This window comes from Vulpes vulpes, chromosome 8 (genome assembly GCF_048418805.1).
Source record: "Vulpes vulpes isolate BD-2025 chromosome 8, VulVul3, whole genome shotgun sequence".
Classification (NCBI taxonomy): Eukaryota; Metazoa; Chordata; class Mammalia; order Carnivora; family Canidae; genus Vulpes; species Vulpes vulpes.
The window spans coordinates 51,718,735-51,742,495 of NC_132787.1; the positions used below are offsets into that span (position 1 = coordinate 51,718,735).

At 48.9% G+C, this 23,761-nt stretch overlaps 3 protein-coding genes across 3 annotated transcripts; 1 reads left to right on the forward strand and 2 right to left on the reverse strand.

Moving 5' to 3' along the window:
- Nucleotides 1-3,306: 3,306 nt before the first annotated feature.
- CDC42SE1 (CDC42 small effector 1) lies at nt 3,307-11,185 on the forward strand. The gene is made up of 5 exons (XM_025982924.2): nt 3,307-3,445; nt 6,706-7,006; nt 7,763-7,873; nt 8,577-8,665; nt 8,955-11,185. The coding sequence occupies exons 2-4, from the start codon at nt 6,953-6,955 to the stop codon at nt 8,649-8,651; spliced, it is 240 nt and encodes a 79-aa protein (XP_025838709.1). The 5' UTR covers nt 3,307-3,445; nt 6,706-6,952; the 3' UTR covers nt 8,652-8,665; nt 8,955-11,185.
- Nucleotides 11,186-12,177: 992 nt separating this feature from the next.
- On the reverse strand, nt 12,178-14,174 carry C8H1orf56 (chromosome 8 C1orf56 homolog). Its single transcript, XM_025983056.2, has 2 exons — nt 13,167-14,174; nt 12,178-12,321 (listed from the first exon to the last, which is right to left on the reverse strand). Exons 1-2 carry the CDS (start codon nt 14,172-14,174, stop codon nt 12,301-12,303), a joined length of 1,029 nt encoding a protein of 342 aa, XP_025838841.1. The 3' UTR covers nt 12,178-12,300.
- BNIPL (BCL2 interacting protein like) lies at nt 12,516-23,247 on the reverse strand. The gene is made up of 10 exons (XM_025983055.2): nt 23,074-23,247; nt 21,975-22,070; nt 21,466-21,530; nt 20,390-20,614; nt 17,384-17,566; nt 17,062-17,164; nt 16,765-16,896; nt 15,800-15,886; nt 15,515-15,613; nt 12,516-15,068 (listed from the first exon to the last, which is right to left on the reverse strand). Exons 1-10 carry the CDS (start codon nt 23,115-23,117, stop codon nt 15,023-15,025), a joined length of 1,080 nt encoding a protein of 359 aa, XP_025838840.2. The 5' UTR covers nt 23,118-23,247; the 3' UTR covers nt 12,516-15,022.
- Between the last annotated feature and the right edge of the window lie 514 nt (nt 23,248-23,761).

Sequence of the window (23,761 nt, forward strand, 5' to 3'; positions counted from 1 at the left end):
ATCCCCTCCCTTACCAGTACCCCTCAGAGCAAGCTTAGTATAATACTGGGCACATAATAGGTTCTTTACAAAATAGAACAATATACAAAGCAAACAAACCATAGGATTTTAAAGCTAGAAAACACATTTGGGGTGCCTGGCTGGCTCAGTCGATGAAGTGTGTGACTCTTGATCTTGGATTGTGAGTTTGAGTCTCATGTTGGATGTAGAGATTACTTAAAAAATGAATAAATAACATAAATATATTCTGTGCTATAACAGTGTATATTCAAAAAGAAAGAATGAAAACATTAGAAAAAAAAAAAAGAAAACATGTTAGAAATTATCTAATAACTTCTGAAGCCTTCTAGCCAGTTGGATCCAGGTCTGTTTCCCAATCTGGTCTTTTTTGATGTGCTGTACGTAGATAATTCCCACAGTTTTATATACCAATATCCTCAAAACTCGTAAGAATTCTTTTAGTTCCTGAAGAACACTCAGTGGATTAAGTAAGTGTTGATTGTTCCGTGATTCTCATCTGAATGATGAAAATGCAAAAGGCAGTAGAGAGCAAGCTAGAATCTGAGACAGGGAAAAAGCTCTTTGACAAATTGACTCCTTTTCTTTAAATCAGAGTATGGGGATCCCTGGGTGGCTAAGTGGTATGGAGCCTGCTACTCCTGCCTGCGATGTGTTTCTCTCTCTCTCTCTTTCTCTGTATCTCTCATGATTAAATAAATAAAATCTTTAAAAAATAAAAATAAACCAGAGTATGTATAAAAATTGTCTAAACAATCTCTGAGTGTCTGGCAGAGTGTATCTTGCAATTAAAAATGCTAATGGAGGGATTCCTGGGTGGCTCAGTGGTTTGGCGCCTGCCTTTGGCCCAGGGTGTAATCCTGGAATCCAGGATTGAGTTCTTCGTTAGGCTCCCTGCATGGAGCCTGCTTCTCCCTCTGCCTGTGTCTCTGCCTCTCTCTCTGTGTGTCTCTCATGAATGAATAAATAAAAAATCTTAAAAAAAAAAAAAAAGCTAAAGGAAACTTTATGAAATATTAACTCAAAAGGCCTAAAATCTCTAGCCATGCCATTAACTCAGAGACATTCTAGATGCACTCATTCTAGAAAGACACTCATACAAGCATGTATGGCATTTAAAATCAAGTCAGTATACAGAAAATTGAAACTCAAATACCATCTACATTATATTACATTCATTAGTAACGAAATTCTGGTACTTAATATAGTATGGATTTAATTCCCAAGTCGTCTTCTCTTCTCCAAATTTCTCCACCCATACCTTATCTTTCTTTACATTTCTTAAAGGGCTTAGACCACAATATACGCTCAAGAAATACTTCTTCATTTTAAATTATCCAGATATTTTAGTCAAAGGTAATTTCTAAATATCACCATCTATTCCTAGAGATACATGATTAGCAAATATGTAGTATAAAAAGACACACTGTCCTTAAGCCACACAGACACACCCAAATTCCCTTTGTCTAGACCCTCCACAAGAACCCAAGGCCTGCCCAACAGGGCCTTGCTGTGTCATGCTGCCACCTGGGGGTGGGGGGGGGGAGGACCAAGGGTGGTGGTTGGAGGGGATGGAAGCTCTCTGGCATCTCATTATATTTGCCTCATTCTGGTATTGGATTTTCCTATTAGCCATGTCCTTGCCCCATCTATTCCCACGGAGCTGCAAATAAGCATTCCTTTTCCAGAATCTGCCACCATATGTAGCTTTTGTGGGCTGTACTGATTTCAATATGGGATCAGGCAATTCTCCAACAGAGGCTCCCACCTTCCTATCTCAAGCTGCCTCTTTCTTTGGAGCAAAGGTTTGAGATAGGGAGCAGGACACTTAAAAGAAAGGTCAGGATTGCTTTCAATATTATCTCATCCCTTCCCCCCAATTCCTTCCTATGGAGGCAAATCAGTTTGGGGTGAAGGTAGACACATCAATGGAACTCTACAGATTAAAAAATATTTATATAGGTAAGTACAGGCTGGAGTAATACAAGAGAACTAGAGATTTCATCAAAAAACAGGTAAAACCAATTATAGCTTAAAAAAGAAGATATAGATAAGGACTGAAGATCATAAAGCATATAAGACAAATTATAGGAAAACAGATACTTGAAATGAGATAAATGCTGAGAAATGATAGCTCCGTGTAAATTGTTAGAAATTAATGTCTGTGGATTAAAAGGCAAGGATGGAGATCTTCGCAAAGAGATAAAAAGATGACCAAAAATTATTCATTGTTCATAGTGCCCATTCTCTTGCACTGTCCCCCACCCTCATCCTAATTTGGGGTCTTCAAGCTAACCGCAAGCAGATGCTCTTCTCTCTCTTGGCACCCCCTTGCTCTCCTCCCCTCAATTTAGTTTACCTGTTATCAGCGAATTATTAGTGTGTTCCAAAGATGGAAGGAGTACCTCGGGGGCTCCGGCGTCTGCTCGGGGCTGGAGAAAAAGAAAGCTGTTGGGGTTTTGACGGCTTTGTCTTCTCACTCTCTCTCCCTCTCCGGTGGCTGAGTCTATCTGCTCAGTCTCCCCCTGCAATGCAGCCCCTCCTAAGAAGGGCGGAAGGACTCCCCGCCCCCTCCTTGCCTGACTCGGCTAATTCAAATGATAGGTTCCAGAACACTTTAGGGAGGGAGACAGGATTAAAGCATCTCCGTAGGCTTATTGGTCGGCACAATTATTCCCGAGCTCTTATAGCACCCCCATGCTGACTGGGGTGCAATGAATGAGCAGTTATTTGTCCCCTAATTTTAGACTTATGGATTAAAAAGCCTAACTCTCGATAACATATAGAGGAGTGCCCCTTTATTACCCAATTTAAGGATTTCAAGTTACGAAGTGTATTTTTGAGAATCAGAGAAATCTTCCATCCCTCCCTCCAATCCCTACTATTGCGCCTGGATGAACCAGCCCATGCCACTTTGGGTCCAGCGTCGGAGGACTGGGAAGGGTCCTGTGTGTGTGTTTGGGGGGTGCCTCTGCGAGGACTGGGGGGTGGGGTGTGCGTGTGTGCGAGTGTTGGGGAGTGCCACTCCCTAGACTTGGCTGGGGCCGGGGGACGTGGGGCTCCACTTAAGTGTTGCCCAGCCGTGCCCCGCGCGCCAAGGGGACGTGCGAGGGGGGCCGGGAGAGCCTTTCACGGGCTGCGTGCCCCGGGTTCGCGCGGCGGGGCGCCCGGGCCGCCTCCCAGGGCCCAGCGCCGTGCAGCGCCCCAGCAGTCAGGCGGGAGCGGTGCGCCCGCCTCCGGGCCGGACGGGTTTCGTAATCGCGTCGCCGCCGTTTCCGCCGAGAGCCAGCCCCACCTCTGCCGGCCCGCCCTCGGCTCCCCCGCCGCGCCGCGGAGCCAGCCCGGGAAGCCCACGGCGGCGGGCCCGGAGCGGGAGACCCCCTCCCCCCCGCTGCAGCCGCGCGCCTCGACGCTGGAGCCCCGGCAGGTGAGACCGCGCCGCGGGTCCCCGGCCCGCGCACCCCGCCTGCCGGGCGGGGCGGAGACGCACCGGATGCTGGGGTGGGGGAGGAGGGAGGCCGGGGCCGGGGAGATGCTGGGCCGCGGGGAGAGGGGTGCGTTCCCTGGCAGCAGCCTCCCCCACTCCACTGCTCACGCGGTGCGCGCGCCGAGGCCGCTGCAGAGTGGAGGGCGGCAGGGCCTGGGGGTCCGGGACGGGGGTGGGGGAGGTACCCAGAGACTCATTGACGTCGGCGGCGGCGGCGCGTGCCGGACGGAGTGGAGCCCAGCTGGAAGGTCCGGGAAGGGGGCAGTCCGAGCCCGAAGCAGGCGCGGAAGACTGTGACGGAGTCCGAAAGCTCCACAGCGAGATGCCAGCCCCAGTCAGGCGTTGGGAGGAGCAGGGGGTTGCTGGATAGAGTTAGGGAGTGGGCAGAAATGGGGCCTGTAGGGCTGATTCTGCCGGGACGGAGCTGGGGGCCTGGCTCTGCTTGCTCGGAAGCCTCCCCGCACCCCAAGTCCTTCCCTGGGGCCGTGCCTGTCACTTGACTGAGAAGTGCGTGTCCCCCCACTCCTCTGATGGCCCCAGCGGCCCTGGGCGTTTGGAGGTCTCCACAGGGACCAGCTGCAGCCCCGGGGTTACAGCCAGAATTGCCCACTCCGTTCCTTCAGTTTCCCTTTCTTTTTCTCTTTCTCCAGCTGCTTCTTGTGAAGGCTTGTCGGGCAGCAGGTTAGAGGCCTTCGGGCTGAAGGCAGCGGGGACCGGGAAAACCGGTTTCAGGCTAGAACAGGACCTGGGAACCACCTCTGTACATCCTTCCTCTCTGGAACCTTTCTCTTATCCCTCCTACTGCTCACTGCGCAGTGGCTTGGAAGCTCCTCGGCCCCAGTGTGACCTTGGTGTCTCCTAGTTCTCCCTCTTCCTATTTGGGACTCTGGCTCAGTGCTACTTGCCTGTCAAGATATGGCCTTACACCATCTAATCCTGGTCTCCTCCTCCCCCTGGTTCTCCCAGCCCCTTCCCCTTCCCTGGAGGGTGAGGGGTGGGATGGGGAGCTCGAAATAGTGGGCAGTGGATTTGGGTGCCCCTTTCTCTTGGGCTCACCAGGACTTCATTTTTCCTCAACCCACTCTTCTCTAGCTATTTTAAAGAGCAGACCATTGCTCTTACTTCCTTTTCTGACCCATCCCCTCATCACCTACACGTTCGCCCTGCCCAGTCTTCTCCACATGCTGACCCCACTGCCAAGTTTCAGAGACTCTTATGTTCTGTGTCCTAGGGAATGGAATTTCCTGGTCACTCCTCATCATCCTTGGCCCTCTCGTGCAAGTCCCACATACGCTGTCCCTCCACCCAGCTCAGGCCAGGTCCCTGGAAAGGGAACAGAAACGTCCTTGTTCCCTCCACTGCCCTTTCCCTGCCTCTCCTCTCCCCTCTCCTCCCTTCTCTCCCCTCCCACCCTCTACTTCTGTCCACTCAGCTTCGCTCAGGGCGTGTGTTGGGGGAGAGTCCACTCTCCCTACAGTCTCTCTGGTGGTATTGGGGGTTTCCTCTGATTCTTCATTGTTTTCTTCAGTCCCTGGCCTGCAACCCTTAGCACCCGCCACCACCACCACCATTGCGACAAACCGACAAACTGTGTGACTGACTGACTGACTTCCCCACTGACCACAGCTCCCCTCTCCGGACAACTGTGTTCAGACTTCCGCCCTAACTTGTTACTCCTCCCCTCCGGTGGTGGGAAGGGAAGTAAGAGAAAGCCTAGGCTTCTCCTGGGTCCTTCTCTCCCCTACAAGCTTTTTTTTTTTAAGATTTTATTTATTTATTCATGACAGAGAGGCAGAGACATAGGCAGAGGGAGAAGTAGGCTCACAGCGGGGAGCCCGATGCAGGACTCGATCCCAGGATCCTGATCCCAGGATCACGACCTGAGCCAAAGGCAGACACTCAATCACTGAGCCACCCAGGCTTCCCCAAGCTGTATCTCAATGTGCTAGAGCTTGGGGGTTCCAGGCCTGGACGGGAGGAAGGGAGGGAGATTCCTATTCATAGAGTGTCATATTCATGAAATGGCCCTGTTTGGAATCTGGGAGGTTGCCTGTATCATAGGACTGGGGAAGTGCAGTGAGCACAAAGGAAACGCAGATGTGTTCTACTCTGGCCGGCAGGCAGTGAGGAAAAGGGGCCCACGTTCTTCCTTGGACACGAGAACGCTATTGGAAAATTCCTTGTGTCTGGTTGGCTGATGAAGCTCCGGGGGATGGAAGTAGTGAGGAGAGAGGAGAGAACAGGTCACAGCATGAGGGGAGGGGAGAGATGGGGCGGGAGGCCTGGGCCCTATGGGGTGGCACAACAGGACTCATGAAGAGGGTAAGGAGGCCAGAGAAAGGTGAAGAGGGTGGGGAGGCCAGAGGAAGATTCCTCGTGGGATAGAAGATACCTGGTATGTGTGCCTATGGCCTGTGCACAGATGATCTTTATAAGACACACACACAGAAAGAGGGTCATGCCTCCTGAGTGCACACACAGGAGTGCAGTGATACAGGATCACAGATAAACAGACTCTGTACAGCCTTCAGGAAGGATCTCAAGGTTGAGTAATAAAGGAACTGATAAATAGCTTCTAGAAGAGGTTGGATCTCAGTTGAGGGGAAATGAGGAGGAGCAAGGGCAGGGAATAGAGAGGGAAGAAATTTCTCAATGTAGGAAAGTCTTCCTGGAGGCTCAACCTGTGGCAGGTAGCCACCTACAACCCAGCCAGTCAAGGTCTCTCTTGGTTTTAAAGAAAATCAAGATATTCAGGGTAAGCTAAGGAAAAGGGAGGGACAAGGGTGGAGGCCCTGTTTATGAAAACGAAAAACCACCATTTCCTCTTCGAAGTCACCTAACGGCCCCTCCCCTTTGGCCCTAACCCCAGGGAGAAGGGAGGTAGGGCCCATAGCACCCCCAGGCTGTGCTCATTTCTGCCACTGCCCTTTAGCCCCTCCCATCCTCATCCTAAATGCTTGGGTCCCCTTCCTCTCCCTTGGTTCCTGCAGCTCCTGCTCCTCTACCCCTTGCTGCCCTTTCTCTGGGAGTCCAACCATGAGGTCCTTATGTTTGGGGAGATTAGTGCTGGGTGCAGAACTAGGGCCTTGGAGGGAGAACTGGATGATCTGGGCTCCTCGGAAGGCTTCTCAAGGAGGGGGTGATGGGAGAGATGGGATTTCTCACTCGCCTTCTCCTCTCTTTACTTTCCACTCATCTAGGTTCTGGGTCTGAAGAAGACATAACCCTGTGCCTTCCTGCTTCCCTGCTGTGGCTCTGCTTGTCCCTCAGGGGCTGAGGCGCTGACTGACCTTCACTGTCTAGCCCAGGGTACCTGGGACCCCACCATCTCTAGGCCCGTCCAGCTGTTGTTACACTCCAGGGGCTGAGGAGTGAGGAGTTAAGGCACCAGAGTGAAAGCCCTCTGGGGCCTCAAGCAGAGGAGTGAAACTGGAACCATCGGGGAACATGAGTGAATTTTGGCACAAACTGGGTTGCTGTGTGGTAGAGAAACCCCAGCCGGTGAGTCCTCGACCCTGAGCCCCATCCCAGCATACACAGAAGTCAGTTACCGTATCCTGTGAGGCACACACACCACCTGCGATCTGGTGTTTAGGAAGCCCACTACTTGCTTCCCTCTCTATCAGGACAGTCTCTCTGGCCGGGCAGGTGTGCACATGGAATCCAGGGGGACTGTGTGTTGGAGGAAGTGAATAGTCCTAGCTAGCACTTCCTGTTTCTGTCCATTCTGAGCTGGGCAGAGGTTGTAGGTGAAGTTTAATACCTGTCACTTTCTCCCATTGTTTCCTCATCAGCCAGAGGTGACTTTGATATATCCTTTTTTTGTCTAGCATTTACTCTGCAGGCCCCTGCCATCACCACCCTGCCTATGTCCTCTTTGTGTTATGTTGCTCCAGATCTGCCTTTCAGACCCCAGTGATTGCCCAGTAGTAATGCCAGGTACCCTTGTCCATTTGGGCCTTTAGCTCTTCTCCTCGTGGTTTTCTTTTCTTTTCTTTTTCTTTCTTTCTTTCTTTTTTTTTTTTTTAATGAGAGATACAGAGACAGAGGCAGAGGGAGAAGCAGGCTCCCTGCAAGGAGCTTGATGCGGGACTCGATCCCTGATCCTGGGATCATGCCTCAGCCCTGAGCTGAAGGCAGAAGCTCAATTGCTGAGCCACCCAGGAGTTCCCCCTAGTGGTTTTCAAGACTCTATTCCCTTCTTCTGTGTGTGGACGAGGGCACTTCAGGCCTAACTCCTCTGTCTTCTCTAAACAGAAGAAGAAACGGAGACGAATTGACCGGACCATGATTGGGGAACCAATGAATTTTGTCCATCTGACTCACATTGGCTCCGGGGAGATGGGTGCCGGAGATGGACTTGCCATGGTAACAAGGGAATGGGGAGAGATTGATATGAGATTGTGGCCTAGAACCTTTCCCTCCTTTTGAAGTTTAAGCAGGGGACATGATAAATACTTGATGGGGAAGTAAAAAGCTAGGATTCTAGTCATGCTCACCAGCTGCACAAACCAGAGACCTGGCATTTCAGGTCTCTGGCCTAGACTCCCTCGTTTTTACAATTAGCAGATTGTTCTTCATTGGAATGGGGGATATATATGACTCAAGAATTCTTTGGAGGGCTTTTTCCAACAACTAGAACCCTTTTATTAATTAAGAACTGCTATCCAGTGCCATAGTAATTCATATTGTGGCTTGGTGTGTTGAGGCAGTTGAAAGGCTGAGCACCCCTGTCTTAAATAATGTCTAATACTCTTTTCTGCTCTCAAAGTAAGGGAAGTGGGTCTGGAGATAGTGAAGGAGTCTCTTCACCAATTGTGAAACTCAGATAAATATGAGAGAGTCCTTTGTGAGAGATAAAAGACCCATTTTATTTCATCCTCATGAGAGTCAGTATGAAGGCAGACATTGAGACTTCTCTTGGAAGAATGGCTGTTGGTTTTAGCTTTCTCAGATTGATTTTCTTGCCAGGGAGATGGGGTCAGCCTCTTCCACAGAGGGCATAAGGGAGATTTGCTTACTGTACAGTATCAAGACTTAGAACTAGGGTCTCACACGTGCTTTTTCACAGACAGGTGCAGTTCAGGAGCAGATGAGATCCAAGGGAAACCGAGACAGGCCATGGAGCAATTCTAGGGGATTGTAGCTCCAACTGAAATGGTAAGTGATTAGAGAAGCCTGTTCAATACCTCCTGCCCCTGTCAACACATCCTAATGCCCTGCCTCAGAACCCTGATCCTCTGCAAGAATGAGAGGTGAGAGGAGGAAGAAGAAATTAGAATGGAGGAGTCAAGAATTTAGGATCCAGAAAGGCAGAGAGACAGGGAGGAGCCGACAGAAATCGAGAAAAAAGCACACTGGAAATAGTGGAGGCTGCACTAGGCCTCCTCCCTGCCACCTCAGTTTTCCTTGAGGCTTATCTTCCTTCTTCAATTTCTTTTTTGATCAGGTTCTGCTGTCTGAAGCCTCCACCACATGTCCAGCCCAAAAGAGATGCTGCCCCTCCTGAAACCGTGACCCCAAGGCTCTTCTTTTCCCTATCTGCCTGTTAGTGCCTCAGAAGGCTTGGGGGCTGGACTCCCTCTATTCCCTCTGGCTGTAGCCCCTCCTGGAGATGGGGTCAAGGCAGCAGGACTGACCAAGTGACTACTGGTTGGCCAGAGGAGCTCAGCTGAAACCCTGGACACTCTCAGATCTGAGATAGGAGTTTTCTGGGAACCTGGGATGCATTCCCTTCTCCTGAATGACGGTCTAGGTGCCATCTGTTTTTAAACTCTTAACCTGGAACTCCTTAAATAGGGTAGGTGGGTGAGGTTACCAAAGCTGAAGCCGGCTTTGCTGAGAAGCTCCTTACCTCCCTGGCCTTCTTTTTCCTCCTGGGATGAACTGAAGCAGACGTCAAGCAGGGGGTAGGAGGTTGACCACTGCCTAGTCTACTCTTTGTCTTTAGATCTCAGACCTTAAGCTCACAGTCCTTCAATATCTCTTTGCCGCTACCAGCTCTTTCTCTATTTGGCCTCTAAATTACCCCCTTCTTCTTCTACCTCTACCCTTAACCCCATCCCCATTACAAACCTTATTGTTTCCCATTGATTAAGAGCTAAAAGTAAGAAGTGGATCTTAACCTGATGGTATCCCGTTTAAGTCTTGGAGACCTGGCCACCCTCTGCCAATCTCCCTGCTGGTCCAGGTGAGGAGGAAGAGGGATCTGGAGAGAAACCCAGAATACTCCAAAACTAGACTCAGAGTGGACTTCCTAACCATTGAGGATCAGAGGGGTGACAGGTTGAAACAATCATCTCTGAGTTTAGGGATCTTAAGATCCTCACAGCATGGGAGCAGGGGCACCTTTAGAGAAAGGATTCTCAACCTGGGCACATATGACATTTGAGTTAAATAATTCTTTGTAATGGAGGGGGACTGTCCTATGTATTATAGGATGTTCAGTAGTGTATCTGGCCAACCATAGTTATGACAACCAAAAATGTCCCCAGATATTACCAAGTTTCTCCTAGGAGGCAAAATCACTGCCAGTTGAGAGCCACTTCTCTAGAGTCAAGGTATTTTTCTCTAAAGTGTTTTCCCCACTCTACTCCCGTCCCATTATTCATCCTAAGCCTGAGCCATAGATGAACCAGGTCCTCTTGCAAAGTAGGCTCAGTAGGGCTACACATATCTCTAGAACAGTTCTTTATTCAATGTGTTTCTTGTGCTTGCATGGGTTCATGTCTCTGATGAATGTGTACGATGCTTCTCCATTCTTCTTTAGAGGAGGGGTTCCTGGTGATGTGTAGGCGTGAACAGAGTATGGTGAGATTGAGAAAGGGAGAAAAAGCAGTAGAGCCACAGACACCCAGGATTATCGTCTGCAAACTTTAAACTCTACTTCTGTGCCCTAGTGCTAAAACCAGACACAAATAAGACTCAGGGAGTTTTGTCTGAAGACCAGGTCCCACTCCCCACCAGGCCAAAGAGTCTGCTTTAGGTGGGAAAATAATGCAGGAGCAGGGTCTTTAGGCAGTTTGTTTTCTCAGGGGTTTTTTCTTCTGGCCCCTTCCTTGCACGGTGGTTAGAAAGGCAGAACAAGACTGGTGAGCTCCTGCCTGCTTGGAGATGGGTATGGGGTGGGGGGTGTCTCTCATTAGCTCAGTAACAAGATACAGCCTGTTTGATGGCGATGGGGTCAGGAAGGTGGGAACTAGGATCCACTCTGCTGAGTCCACCATCCATCCAGTTTGCCCCACCTATAGTGACAGGTTCTAATTTCATTCCAACTTCAGTATATTTGCTGCCACCACTTTTCAGGGTCTAAGGTCAGTCATACATTCCCAGTTTACTCTGTTCTAATCTAGCTAGTTGTTCTGAAAGTAGCTCATCTTGTCCTAAAGTAGCTTAATAGCCTAAGGGTTATATTCAATCTGAAGGGTTAACAGGATAGGGTAGAAAGACAGGAGGACTCGAGGATTGTCTGGTCACCCTGATCTTCCACTTTATTCTAATGCCTTTTCTTTGGACACAGCCTTTGGTGTTCTCTTGCCTTTAGCTACCTTTTCTAACATGTATGCTACCATCACTTTAACAATATTTGAGAGTGATGGAAATGGGTTTGAGAGTAATAATTTATATTAAAAATGTGTTGGACTTTTAAATACATTTTTCAAATAAAAAGTTTAAACAAAATAGCCGCAGAGTAATCAATACGGGCATGTGTTGAGTCAAAGGATAAATATGGTTGATGGGGTGCCTGGGTGGCTTAGTTAAGTGTCTGCCTTCAGCTCAGGTCATGATCCCAGGGTCCTGGGATCAGCCCCACATTGGGCTCCCTGCTCAGTGGGGAGTCTGCTTCTCCCTCTCGCTCTGCCCCTCCTCCCTGCTCATGCTCTCTCTTTCTTAAATAAATAAAATCTTTTAAAAAATAAATATGGTTGATCAAGGTAACTCCTAGAAGGTAGCCGACATAGAATTTTGTGCTGACATCGACCTTTGCAAAGAGAGAAGGCCAAGTATTATGAAGGCCTCCATAATCTTCCAAGGGCTCAACTCGTTCTTCCTGTTCCCTCCTCTTGACAGTCATCTGAGATTTTTCAAGTCTTTTTTTTTTTTTCTTTTTAAGATTTTATTTATTCATAAGAGACACACAGAGAGAGGCAGACACATAGGCAGAGAGAGAAGCAGGTTCCCTGCAGGGAGCCCAAAGCAGGACTCCATCCCAGGATCCAGGGATCACAACCTGAGCCAAAGGCAGACGTTCAATCACTGAGCCACCCAGGTGTCCCATCAAGTCTTTAAACAATCACTCGTTTAGAAACAACTTTGGAAATGAGGAAGAGGAGCAACATCAACATTTTCTTATATTTTATCCTGGGGGTGGATAAAATATGCTGGGGGATAAAGGAAGGGATCAGGCCCAATGTTGCTGGCCACACAGTTCAGTTTTAAGGTTCATTCTTTTTTTTTTTTTTTTCATGAGAGACACAGAGAGAGAGGCAGAGACATAGGCAGAGGGAGAAGCAGGCTCCATGCAGGAAGCCTGATGTGGGACTCCATCCTGGAACTCCAGGATTATCCCCTGACTCAAAGGCAGGCGCTCAACTGCTGAGCCACCCAGGCGTCCCCAGTTTTAAGGTTCAAAAGATTTCTGGTCTCCACCCTCAGATACCTCTGTAAAAAGACGCAAGACGAAACAATTTTTTCTAGTTTTGTTTTTCTGTACTAAAAATATCCAGTGGGTGCTGGGATTGAAAGGGGTGGAAAGGTTGAGATGCTGACACCTTCTCTTGTGGATGAAGTAGCCATTACCTGCGGTTTCTCTCTATCTGGGTAAGGAAACAAAAATAGAGAAAAAGGGGAAATATTATAACTACATCTATATTCTTTTCCCTTCCTTGCTTCATTTCCCTCTCCCCAGAAGTACTCATTCCCTCAACACTACTGCCCCCTATTGCTGCTGCTTTTTCATTTTGAAATAATAGTATTGGATACCCAAGGAGAAAGACAAAAACTGGCAAAATGACTGACCACGTATACTATTTTATTGTCCTTCCCTCCCCCCAAAGGTCCTGAAATCCTGTCAATTGAGAGTATTTTATCAAATCAATCAGAACTTTTGGTAGTTCATTTGGTAAAGCAGAGGACTATCCTTCCTGGAGAAAATTCTTAAGTTGCTGGAAATAACCCCAGGAGCTCTTTGGGATAGTGGTGGTTAGGGGCATCGGCATTAGTGTCAAACAATCCTGTCGTGACTGGCATTTACTGGCTTTTTAAACCCCATTCCTTCATCTGTAAAGTGGAGATAGTGCCTCAGCATTGTGAGGATTGATCCAGGTAAAGTGCACCTCAAACATTGGCTCTTACTATTAAACTGCATTAATAAGCTGAGAACTATTAATACCTTCCTATTATCTGCATCAAGAATTGTTACATCTATAATCACAGTTTGGTCAATAATCCTCTCATGATTAATAATAGTTATTGCCCATTAATCAACCAGTAGTTGCTTAAGGAATAAGTGGAATCAATGGCTAACAATGTGAATAACCAGTATATTATGAATCAAGTGAGCATACAATACTTGATGCAACACACTGGCTGGTTTAGTAACAGGATTTTGGATATCAGGACTTTTCATCAACACAGATCCTGGCTATTACCAAACACTTACTGGTTGCATCTCTGTGAACACTGAAGACAGACTGTTCCAAATATCCTCCAGCCCGATCCTGACTCGTCTCCAAAAAGCAAGGGCTGGACTGGGGCTGGGGCTGGGGCTGGGGCCAAAGAAAAGGAAGGGGGTGGGTCTGATCCTAGAGCTGAGGGGGGGCAGGGAAGTGGTGGTGGTGCTGGTGGTGGTGGTGGTCTGAGAGGTGCAGCTGCTGTCAGAGCAGAGATCGGCGTCCAGAGGGCACTCCTCCCGAAGCCGATTGCAGGGACATTTCTGGTAGGTACAAGGCCGGTGCTCCGTGCGGAGCTGGCTCAGCGCCCCAACTCGAAGACGCCCTGAAAGGCCGTGCAGCTTCCCTGCCCGGGTCCGACTCATAGTACCTGACCTGCAGTGGCAGTGCCACGGGCCCCAGGGCATCAGGACCAGGTGCACGTCCTCGGGAGGCGGCATGGCCGTGTGCGTGGCCGGTATCCAGCGGTTTGGGGTGGACCCTGCCGTGGACCACCGGCTCATGGTACTGTCGGGGTGAGCCATGTCCCCAGTGGGCTGCCAGGTGTTGGCCGGCACGTCTGTAGACAGCCTGATCTCAGGCTCCTGGGTGTTTGCTTTAAACCTGGAGCTGGGCATCCTCGTTGTCCTGCTGAAAGCTTTTCCTGTGATGTTATTCCTTCTGGCGTTTATCACAACCCCCTCTTCCAAAGACTCATCCTCCTCCGACGACGACACTATCGACTTGCTGACGCCCGTGGCCACTGTGGAGGCCAGGAGCTCCGCGGCAGCCGGGCCGGCCAGGCGGTCGACACTGGCCCCGACATCATCCTCATCCTCCATTGTTACTTTCATCCTCTTGGGCCCGCCGCTCCGGAGGGTGGTCCGGTAGTTGCGGGACATGGGGACCCCGAAGCGGACCCGCTGCGTCTCGGTGGAGGTCAAGCCCTGGGCCCCCGCCGCCCGGGGCCCCAGACTCAGCAGCAGGACCCAGAGAAACGCGCCGGCGGCGGGGACCATGGGGCCGGGCGGTGTGCCGCTGAGACGGAGGCCAGTGAGGGAGGCCGGGCTCCTACTCCTCTTCCTCGCGGCCACTCTCGACCCGGGCGGGGCGTTTGAACCGCGGCCCGCGGACGGGGGGAGGGAGTCCCGCGCGCGCCACGCCCCTCCCCCAGGCCCTGTAGGAGCCGCCCCAGGGCCCAGCTCTCCAGCCCAGGAACCTCTGCGGCCACAACACGGAGCCCCTGGGCAAACAGTGCATCTCCTCGGAGCGGAGCTGAAATCGAGCAGGGCAGTTTATTAACCGCTATAGATTGAATTTGCTAAAGAGGACAAAAGGACAAGTTTGAAAAGCATCCCTTCCCAGGTTCACGCCAGCAGACGTGACAGAGAAGGAAAGGGCAGCTCTTCCAAGATTTAGGGAGTGAGTCTTGGTTCCCAAACGGCAGGCTGGCTGTGGTCAGTCGAGCCCAGCCCTCCCCTCCCCTCTGGCGGAGTTTCACAGACTGGTAGAATGCCCCAGGGCAAGAGGGTCTGGGCACCTTCATTCACAGGGGAGGACAATAACACTCAGAGATGCAGGTATCTGGGCCAAGGGGCTGAGGCTGAAGCAGGACTGAGAGCCATAGCCTGGTCCTCTCACACACAAGATGCCACTACATGTGCCCCTACAGCTGAGATGCTGGTCAGCCTGCAGGTCACCTTCTGGACCTTTGGAGTCCTGATTTGAAGACAAGGTCATGAGAGGAATGAAACCCCAGTGAGATGTGAAGGTCCGGTGGTACGGGGGTGGAGGATGCTTTACTTTAGGGAAGAGCCCAGATGTTTCAGGGTTAGGGTGCAGGCAGATCAATTTCTTTTGCTTGGTTCTAAGGCCCACTATGTCCCTCCTGAGCCACGGAGACCCGGTCCAGCCTAGGAGAGAACGATAAAAAAGTGGCACAGGAGCAGGACCTGGGTTTTACTCACTGGTTTGGGGAGAGAAGGCAGAGAACTGTTAAGAGGGAGAAGATTGGGTGCTTGAGCTGGTGGCGATCAGGCTTCTTTGTCCCCTAGTACCACCCCACTGAGTACTTTCTCCTCTTTACTGCCCTTCTGGACTTCCATGGCTCATCTCAATCTCTAAATTCTGTGCTGTGAATATTCCTTTATTCTCTGATGCCTCAGCACTTTTAATTTTTTCATTTGTTCTTGTTGGATACAGGCCTTAACTTCTCTGGGTGGGTGCAGTTTTCCCAGATACATCAAAGCATCTAGAAGCAGGGCCTCTATCTTTGAGTTCCTCTGCATCTCTCCCAAAGCATTAAGAAAGTAGGAACTGGCTTTATACATCCCACCCCAAACTTAGTCTCGGGACTCACTGTCTGACAGCTTCAGGGATGTGAACCTGATCCAAGGAGATGAGTTGGGCCAGCTCTCCCAGGCTGTTCAGAAAACGGATCTTTCGTGTAAACTTGGAACTGAAAAGAGAGGATAAACCAAGTTGTGTGTTGTACTGGGAAGAGGGTTCCTGGAGATCCTTATGAAGGGAAACGTGACAAGTAGAGCAATGGGTTACGGCTAGAAAGAGCCACAGTGAGGCCAGAGCTGCTTAATCTTGATTTTGAAAATGGGGAAAGGGAGGTCCTTGTCCCCAGAGCTGGTACCTGATGAAGGGCCGAAGCAGTGCCAGGAATGCCTTCACATACCACGTGGCGTGGACAACCACCAGGGCACGCAGGTTTTTCCGGAGCCTGAAGAATAGGAATGATATCATTCTTTTCTTCTACCATCTTTTTTTTTTTTTTCTTTTTCCATCTTCATGTCAGAAGATTAGGTGGAGCTATTGTCTGTGCTTTAACTTCCCTCACTTCTCCAAGTTTCTAGATTTCTCTGGCAATTGGTCTAGTCCCCACTTCTTGGCTTGTAATCTGAGCTCCACCCATCACATTTAGCCTTTCATGCTCCTCATTTTCAGGCAACTCCCTTGTCAGAATCCCTTTGCACCATCTCCCTCCTGTACCCTACTCTCATATAAGTTTTTGGCTATTCCCCCTTTCCCAGGCCTCCCATGACTGGGACAATGGATAAAACTCCACATGGAGGGAGACCAGTGAGGAGAAACAAAAAAGAAAGAGGAAGAAAAGTGAGCAAAAGGAATAAGTGGGAACAAAAAGGGGAGAAGGAACATTGCGGAACACAAAGCCATATGGGTCAGGGATGAAGGCAAAGCGAAGCAGACCATGGCTGCCTGGGAGGTAAGCTAAATCATGAGAGGTGAGAAAAGGAAGGAGGACCTTCTATGTGCCAGGCAATAGGCCACACCAATTTACTGGATTTTCACACATGCCCAGTGGCAAAGGGATTATTGTTGCCAGTTTGCAGAGAAGGAAACAGAGTCCCAGCAATGTTCAGTGACTTGTCCAAGGTAAATGATACAGGAGGTAAATGATTGAGGCAAGATCTGAAACCAGATTTCCCTGACTCTGAGAGTACAGAAGACATGAGAGGCCTGGAAAGAGTGGTAGAGGGACCAGAGAAAGAGGAAGGGACTAAAGGGAAGAGGAAAGAACAGAAAGAGGGTAAGAGAAGGTACAGAGGGAACTTCAACCCTGCTGTCCTTGCAGCTCACCGCCGGTCCAGAGTGTGGTAACACTGGCGCATCCAGCCCAGAGGCGGGACCTGGGCCCTACTAGTGCCTCCACTCAAGTGCACGAGCAGGTAATTTTCAGCTACCAGAAGCTCCAGAGTTCCCACCATATACCTGGAGGAGACACAGCTGTCAAGGAAGGTACATGCTTGGGGTTGTGGGGAACGAGAGGGACATTACTGTAGACTCTGCAGTCAGCTGCTGATGGTGCAGGAGGGGCCTTTTTCACTTTTCCCTCCCTAACATCCCTATTGGAGTCTTTCAGGGCTGCCACCTCACCTGAAAAGGTGCTCCATGACATAGGTATAGTTGGGGATGCTGCTGCTGGGGAGGTAACAGGAAGCAAAGACAATGACAGCATTGAGGCCCTCACCATGGTAACCTGGAGGACAAGGGGAAAATTCATTCAGGCAGCAACTATATATGATAGACGGTACATCTGTTTGGGCTGAGGGACTCTTAGGGTCTCTGGAAGTTACAGAAAGGATTTTGAACCTGGGAACTGAGTTTCCAGCTTTTGCATTTTATTTATTGATTTATTTATTTTTGCATTTTATTTTAGAAGTCACAGTTGTTACCCCACTGTTATGCTAGCCATTACCTCCATGAGAGAGGACTTTCTTATAGTGTTCAATGACAGTCATGTCCACTCGCTGCTCCCTCTGTCCTGTTCGGAACACCCTCCAGTGACGACCATCTTCTCCAGCCACATCCCGCATACAAGCCCGGCCCAGCCTTTCCACTGCCTCACTGGCCCCCAGCCCCTCTGCCCGGGGTAGGTCATCTGAAGGAGAGGGATGGAAGATGATCAATAAGGCACAGTACACACCTTCAGGATTTTCTAACTTTGTCGGGGTCTGGGAGTTGAGTACTCTAACGTCTCATTCCTTAGTTTTTTTCCAGGACTCCAGCCCTAGTTTGTCCAAGTAATCCAGTGCCTTGCTAGTTTCCCTTTCCTGGAACTCAAGATCCTCACTTTTTCACTAGATACTGGCCTTGAGGTAACCCTGCACTATGATAGGTCTATGGCCCTGGCTAGTATTAGTTTTTTTCTGGATTCTTTCTTTCTTTCCATGCTTTTCCTTGGGTGAGCTCATTTGTTCCCAGGTCTTCAATAACCACCAGTAAGGTGATGATTCCAGATTTGCTCCTCTAACTTAGATGTCTCTCCTGACCCCAGACCCATGTCCCTAAATGCTTAGAGTGGACATCTCTAGTTGTGTCTTTCTGTCATCTCCAAGCCACCAGACACTATTGTAACTCAAACTCATTCTTTTCTTCATCTCTCCTATATTTCCTTCCTTTCTTTCATTTTCTTTCTTTCTTCCTTTTTTTTTTTTTTTTTTAAGATTTTATTTATTTGCCAAGGAGAGAGAGCACAATCAAGGGGAATGGCAGGCAGAGGGGAGCAGCAAGCAGGGGAGTCCAAGGCAGGGCTACATCCCAGGACCCTGAGATCACCACCTGAGCCAAAGGCAGCCACTTAACTGACTGAACCCCACCAGTGCCTCTCATATTTCCTTTCTTGATGAATGAGTCCATCCATCTAGCTGGCTGAGAAAGAAAACTGGTGTCATCCAAAATTTTCTTCTCTGTCATGCCTCAAGCCAACTGGACCCCAGATCTTCTTCTATCTATTGCCATTATACTGTCTTATCATTCTTTCTACTACTACTGTCCTGATTCAGGTTCTTAGTATTTCTAACCTGGACTTCATTCTAGCCTCCTAGCTGGCTTCCCTGCCTCTAGTCTGTTTACTCCATTCCACCTCCTACCCCACAGCTAGAGCAAGCTTTGTTTTCTACCCTTTCTTACTCAAATGGTAATACTATACCTGCTAATTTTGCATGATCCTTCCATAGCAATGGAAACAGCTGCCTCATCTTAAAAAATGGTTTTCTAGGGGCACCTGGCTGGCTCAGTTGGTGGAACATGCAATTCTAATCTTTGATCTTGGGGTCGTGAGCCCTCTGTTGGATGTAGGGATTACTTAAAAAATAAAATCTTGGGGCGCCTGGCTGGCTCAGTGGTTGAGTGTCTGCCTATCACTCAGGTCATGATCGAGGTCATGGGATGGAGTACCACATTAGGCGCCCTGAGGGGAGCCTACTTCTCCCTCTGCCTATGTCTCTGCCTCTCTCTTTGTGTCTCTCATGAATAAATAAAATCTTTAAAAAAAAAATAAAAACTTAAAAAGAAAGTTTGCTTAATATTTAGTATTCCATTGCATGGACGTACCATATTAGAATTAACATTCAACTGACGGACCTTTAGGTTGTTTCCAACCTCTTTAGAGCCATTAAATTTGATCATGTTGGGATCCCTGGGTGGCGCAGCGGTTTAGCGCCTGCCTTTGGCCCAGGGCGCGATCCTGGAGACTCGAGATCGAATCCCACGTCGGGCTCCCGGTGAATGGATCCTGTTCCTCCCTCTGCCTGTGTCTCTGCCTCTCTCTCTCTGTGTGACTATCATAAATGAATAAAAAAATTAAAAAAAATAAAGATTATTTAAAAAAAAATCTGATCATGTTACTCCTTGATTAAAACCATTATTCAGGGATCCCTGGGTGGCTCAGCAGTTTAGAGCCTGCCTTAGGCTTGGGGCGTGATCCTAGAGTCCCGGGATCAAGTCACACATCGGGCTCCCTGAGGGGAGCCTGCTTCTCCCTCTGCCTGTGTCTCTGACTCTCTCTTTCTCTCTATGTCTCTCATGAATAAATAAATAAAATCTTTAAAAAAAAACAAACAACATTATTCAGTGACGTCTCACTGGCTACAGGATAAACTCTGAACTCCTCAGTATGGTGGCAAGGACCTCCACAATTTGACTCCTGCAAACTTAACATAGCACTCTGATTCAGAAGCTTAGATGACAACTTGGACATGTGACTAGTGTCTGAAGTTGAGGGAAATCTTGTGAGTGAGCCCTTAACTTGTGGGGTCTGTACTATGTCCAGTCAAATGTCACAGATGAACTGTAGGATACCCTGTTGATGTCTGGAGAAATGGAGAATTGGTTGGTGTGGGTAAAACCCATACATTTGGTGTCGGAAGTAGCATGATACTTCAACATGCCATGTTCCTACCCAAGTTGTTTCTTCTACCTATGATGCCTCCCCAGCTACCTGATAAAGACCAGCTCAGAATCACCTCTTCTGTAAAGTGTTTCCTAACACCTCTCAGCAGGAACTGACCTTGTCCTTATCACTGCTGACCATACCCTATACATATGTAGACCGTCATCTTTAACCATACTTATTTGTATATGTGTTAATTTCTTATTAAACAGGGAACTCCCTGAGGGTAGGACTATCTTATTCTTCTTTATAACTTGGTTCTCATTCAGTAATAGCATGTAGCACTCAATAAAATTTTCCTTAATAAACAAAGGAAAATTTGTTTGTTTTGGGCACCTCCCCACCCCTCTATTGACTACTCTCACGTTGGATCTACAGGCTCTACCTTTCCATTCTGAGGAAATTAATTTTGCTAACTTTTACCACTTGGACCCCACCTTGTTTCTAACTTTAGTCTCCTTAAATCCACCCTGAGCTTCTTTAAATCTAGCTTCTGCTTTTACCAGCTCAGGCCTCAGGTTTCTTTCCCACCTTCCCATTCAAATTCATGTCCACTGTCCAGCTGCTCCGAGTCTGAAGGTGTCTCCAATTCATCCACCTCCAGGTCAGAACTGCCATCAGGAGAGGAAGGTACTGAGTGAGTGGGACAAGTTCCATCGCCTCCAGTCCCCTTAGTCAGATTCAGTCTCAACTCCGGGGCAGAAAGACGTTTACGCATGGGGCGTGGGCCACACAGGGCTAAAGTGCTGGGAGTACCTGGAGTTGGGAGAGAGGAGAAAAGAATAGAAAAAGTATAAGTGTGTTGGCAGGGGAGGTTGGAATACCTGCAAATGGTAGTGATGATATAGGGTCAATTTTTTAAATTTTATTTATTTATTTAAGAGAGAGAGAGAGAAACTAAGGGAGAAAGAGAGGGAGGGGGAGAGGGAAGGGGAGAAGCAGACTTCCTGCTGAGCGGGGACCCCCGATGCTGGACTTGATCCCAGGACCCTGGGATCATGACCTGAGCTGAAGGTAGATGCTTAACCAACTGAGCCACCCAGGCACCTCTATGGGGCGAATTATTATTTTTTTAATTAAAAAAATATTTTATTTACCTACTTGAGATAGAGAGAACGAGTAGGGGGGAAGGACAGAGAGGGAGAGGGAGAAGCAGGCTTCTTGCTGAGTAGAGAGCCCGATGTGGGGCTCGATCCCAGGACCCCAGCATCATGACCTGAGCAGAAGGCAGACACTTAACCAACTGAGCCACCCAGGCACCCTATGGGGCAAATTCTAAAGAAGAACTTACACAGGGAATATTTAGGAAAAGATCAGTGGAGGGATCCCTGAGTGGCTCAGCGGTTTGGCGCCTGCCTTCCACCCAGGGCGTGATACTGCAGTCCTGGGATGGAGTCCCACATCGGGTTCCCTGCACGGACGGAGCCTGCTTCTCCCTCTGCCGGTGTCTCTGCCTCTCTCTCTCTGTGTCTCTCATGAATAAATAAATAAAATCTTAAAAAAAAAAAAAAAAAAAAAGAGCAGTGGAACCAAAAAGGGGTGAGGGTGGCACAGCCCTTCACTGGCTTACAATAAAAAACTTGAGGCCTAGATTCTAATTTACCTACCTGCCTGTGAATCTCTCTCAGGATTGTCAGGATCTTCAGAGGGATCTGCTTCTTCAGGAAGAAATCTAGAGGGGAAAAATTTCAAGGGAGACAGAAATGCAGGTTAAATGCATTAAGCCAGGTATCAATTTATCAATCCTCTTGCCCTGTCATGTGTTGTTGTTTTTTTTAAAGATTTATTTATTCGAGAGAGAGAAAGAGTGCAGGAGTGTGTGTGTGGGGGGAGGGCAGTAGGGTAGGTGGAGGCAGGGGGCAGAGGAAGAGAGACGGGGAGAGGGGAGGCAGACTCCCTGCTGACCAGAACCCAAGGCAGCTCTCCATTCCAAGACCCTGAGATCGTGACCTGAGCCAAAACCAAGAGTCAGGCACTTAACTGACTGAGCCACCCAGGCGCCCCTACCCACCACAATTTTATCTTATAGACTCTGCCTTCTTTTTCCCCCTCCTTCCTTCAAGTCCTAATTTATCACCCCTGCCCTCCATTCATGAGTATCCCTCACAATCCTCACCTGGGGAAGTCTTCATCCTGCCACTCCTCCCTCAGCTCCAGTTCCCCAAGTCTCAGGGATCCTGCTGGCTTCCGGGCTTCGACATCCTCCATGGCCCTAAGAGTCCCAGGGCAGGGGGTGGGGGGCAGAAGGATCAGGAGACAAATGGGGCAGTCTTAAAGGGACTGGATCACAGATAGGAGAGACACTGTAATGGATGATAATTAAGGTATAGGGCAGAGCACAGGCCTGAAAAAGACGTCAGGTCTCTTGTCTCTTGATACTTCTACCACATCCACCACTTCCTGAAGGCAGATGAACCCTACTGTGGGGTTTAGCAGCAGAGGAAAGATGGAATGTAAGGCTAATCCTATTTGTGTCTATGGTGTTGCTCCACCTACACGGAGTGAGTAGAGCTATTCCACGTTACATTGGCTGGAACCTGACAGACCTGCCCAGCTATCACCAGGCAAAGTTGGGGAAGATGGCACCTTGTCAGGCCTGCCTTTCCTCCACCACACTGGGAGTGGTCAGGGGAATCCATGGCAGAGGTGGAGGGGTGGGGGAAGAGGGTAAGGAGGAAGAGGGATTTGTTGGGAAGGGTACCTAAATTCCCTTCTGGGTCAGCTTTCCTGAGGGCCATTCTGGGGAGTGGGTGTTAGAAAACAGACAGTAGGCACAACTTTATCAGACACAAAATAGAGAAACTTCCTTTAAAAACTATAGGGAGGGCAGTCCCGGTGGCTCAGCGGTTTAGCACTGCCTTGCAGCCCAGGGTGTGATCCTGGAGACCCTGGATTGAGTCGTCAGGCTCCCTGCATGGAGCCTGCTTCTCCCTCTGCCTGTGTCTCTGCCTCTCTCTCTCTCCTCTCTGTGTATTCTCATGAATAAATAAATAAAAAATATATTTTTAAATAAAAACAATAGGGAATTTTCCTGAAATCCCCAGGTCCCCTTTTCCTACCTAAAGCCACCCTAACCCTTCTCTGCAAATTCATTCTTTCATAGTCATGTCTCTTCCAGGAAGCCAAGATTTGCCCTGGTCAGAGCTGGATGGTAAGAAAGTCCCTCAAGACTATTCATTGCTTGTTTCCAACCAAATAAGCCAGATCTTACTTACCCAAGATCTAATGTCTTCTCTCCTGCCTCTTGTGTGGTTCCCATCTTCAAAGGTCTTCCCAGCTCCCTTAAACACTTGCAGCTCTCCGGGAGCTGGTTGTCCCAGCTCCTAAGCACTTCTGTATCCTTTTTCTGTGTCTCACTGTTGTTGCTCTTGCCTCCAAGGAGGTGGGAGGTGTGGAAGGGAGGTAACCTTACCTCCAAACAGGTTTTACCACCTCCCTTCCCTTCCCTTCCCTAGGAGGAGGTTTGCCCAAAACAAAAACCCTGCCTATGTGGGGTCGGCTTTAGGGAGGAGAGGACATTTTTTAAAGTGGCTAGTTTTGGGGGAATCGAGGAAGGCACTTTGTTTTCCCTTCCAGACTCCTTATAACCTCCTGGAAGCTGCTGATTAAAAAAGTCTTTTAAGGATTGTATTTATTTATTCATGAGAGACAGAGAGAGAGAGAGAAGCAGAGACATAGGAGAAGGGAGAAGCAGGCTCCTTGCAGGGAGCCTGATGTGGGACTTGATCCCAGGTCCCCGGGTTCATGCCCTGAGCAGAAGTCAGATGCTCAACCGCTGAGCCACCCAGGTGTCCCTGGAAGCTGCTTTAAAAAAAAAAAAAAAAAGACAATGGTAAAAAAACATTTTGGTTTTAAGACTATGTTTTCAAGCATAAGCAAGACTAGGAACGCAGTTAGTAAGAG

Excerpts from the sequence above, each read along its gene's own strand:
- CDC42SE1 (XM_025982924.2), top strand. The coding sequence starts at position 6,953 with ATGAGTGAATTTTGGCACAAACTGGGTTGCTGTGTGGTAGAGAAACCC. Across the intron at positions 7,007-7,762 it reads TGGTAGAGAAACCCCAGCCG|AAGAAGAAACGGAGACGAAT; the intron begins GTGAGTCCTCGA and ends TTCTCTAAACAG. Across the intron at positions 7,874-8,576 it reads CCGGAGATGGACTTGCCATG|ACAGGTGCAGTTCAGGAGCA; the intron begins GTAACAAGGGAA and ends GCTTTTTCACAG.
- C8H1orf56 (XM_025983056.2), bottom strand. The coding sequence starts at position 14,174 with ATGGTCCCCGCCGCCGGCGCGTTTCTCTGGGTCCTGCTGCTGAGTCTG. Across the intron at positions 12,322-13,166 it reads TGTTCACAGAGATGCAACCA|ATAGAGAGAAACCGCAGGTA; the intron begins GTAAGTGTTTGG and ends TTCCTTACCCAG.
- BNIPL (XM_025983055.2), bottom strand. The coding sequence starts at position 23,117 with ATGGGAACCACACAAGAGGCAGGAGAGAAGACATTAGATCTTGG. Across the intron at positions 20,615-21,465 it reads TGAGAGAGATTCACAGGCAG|GTACTCCCAGCACTTTAGCC; the intron begins GTAGGTAAATTA and ends TCCCAACTCCAG. Across the intron at positions 15,069-15,514 it reads ATCCCTGAAGCTGTCAGACA|GCTGGACCGGGTCTCCGTGG; the intron begins GTGAGTCCCGAG and ends GTTCTCTCCTAG.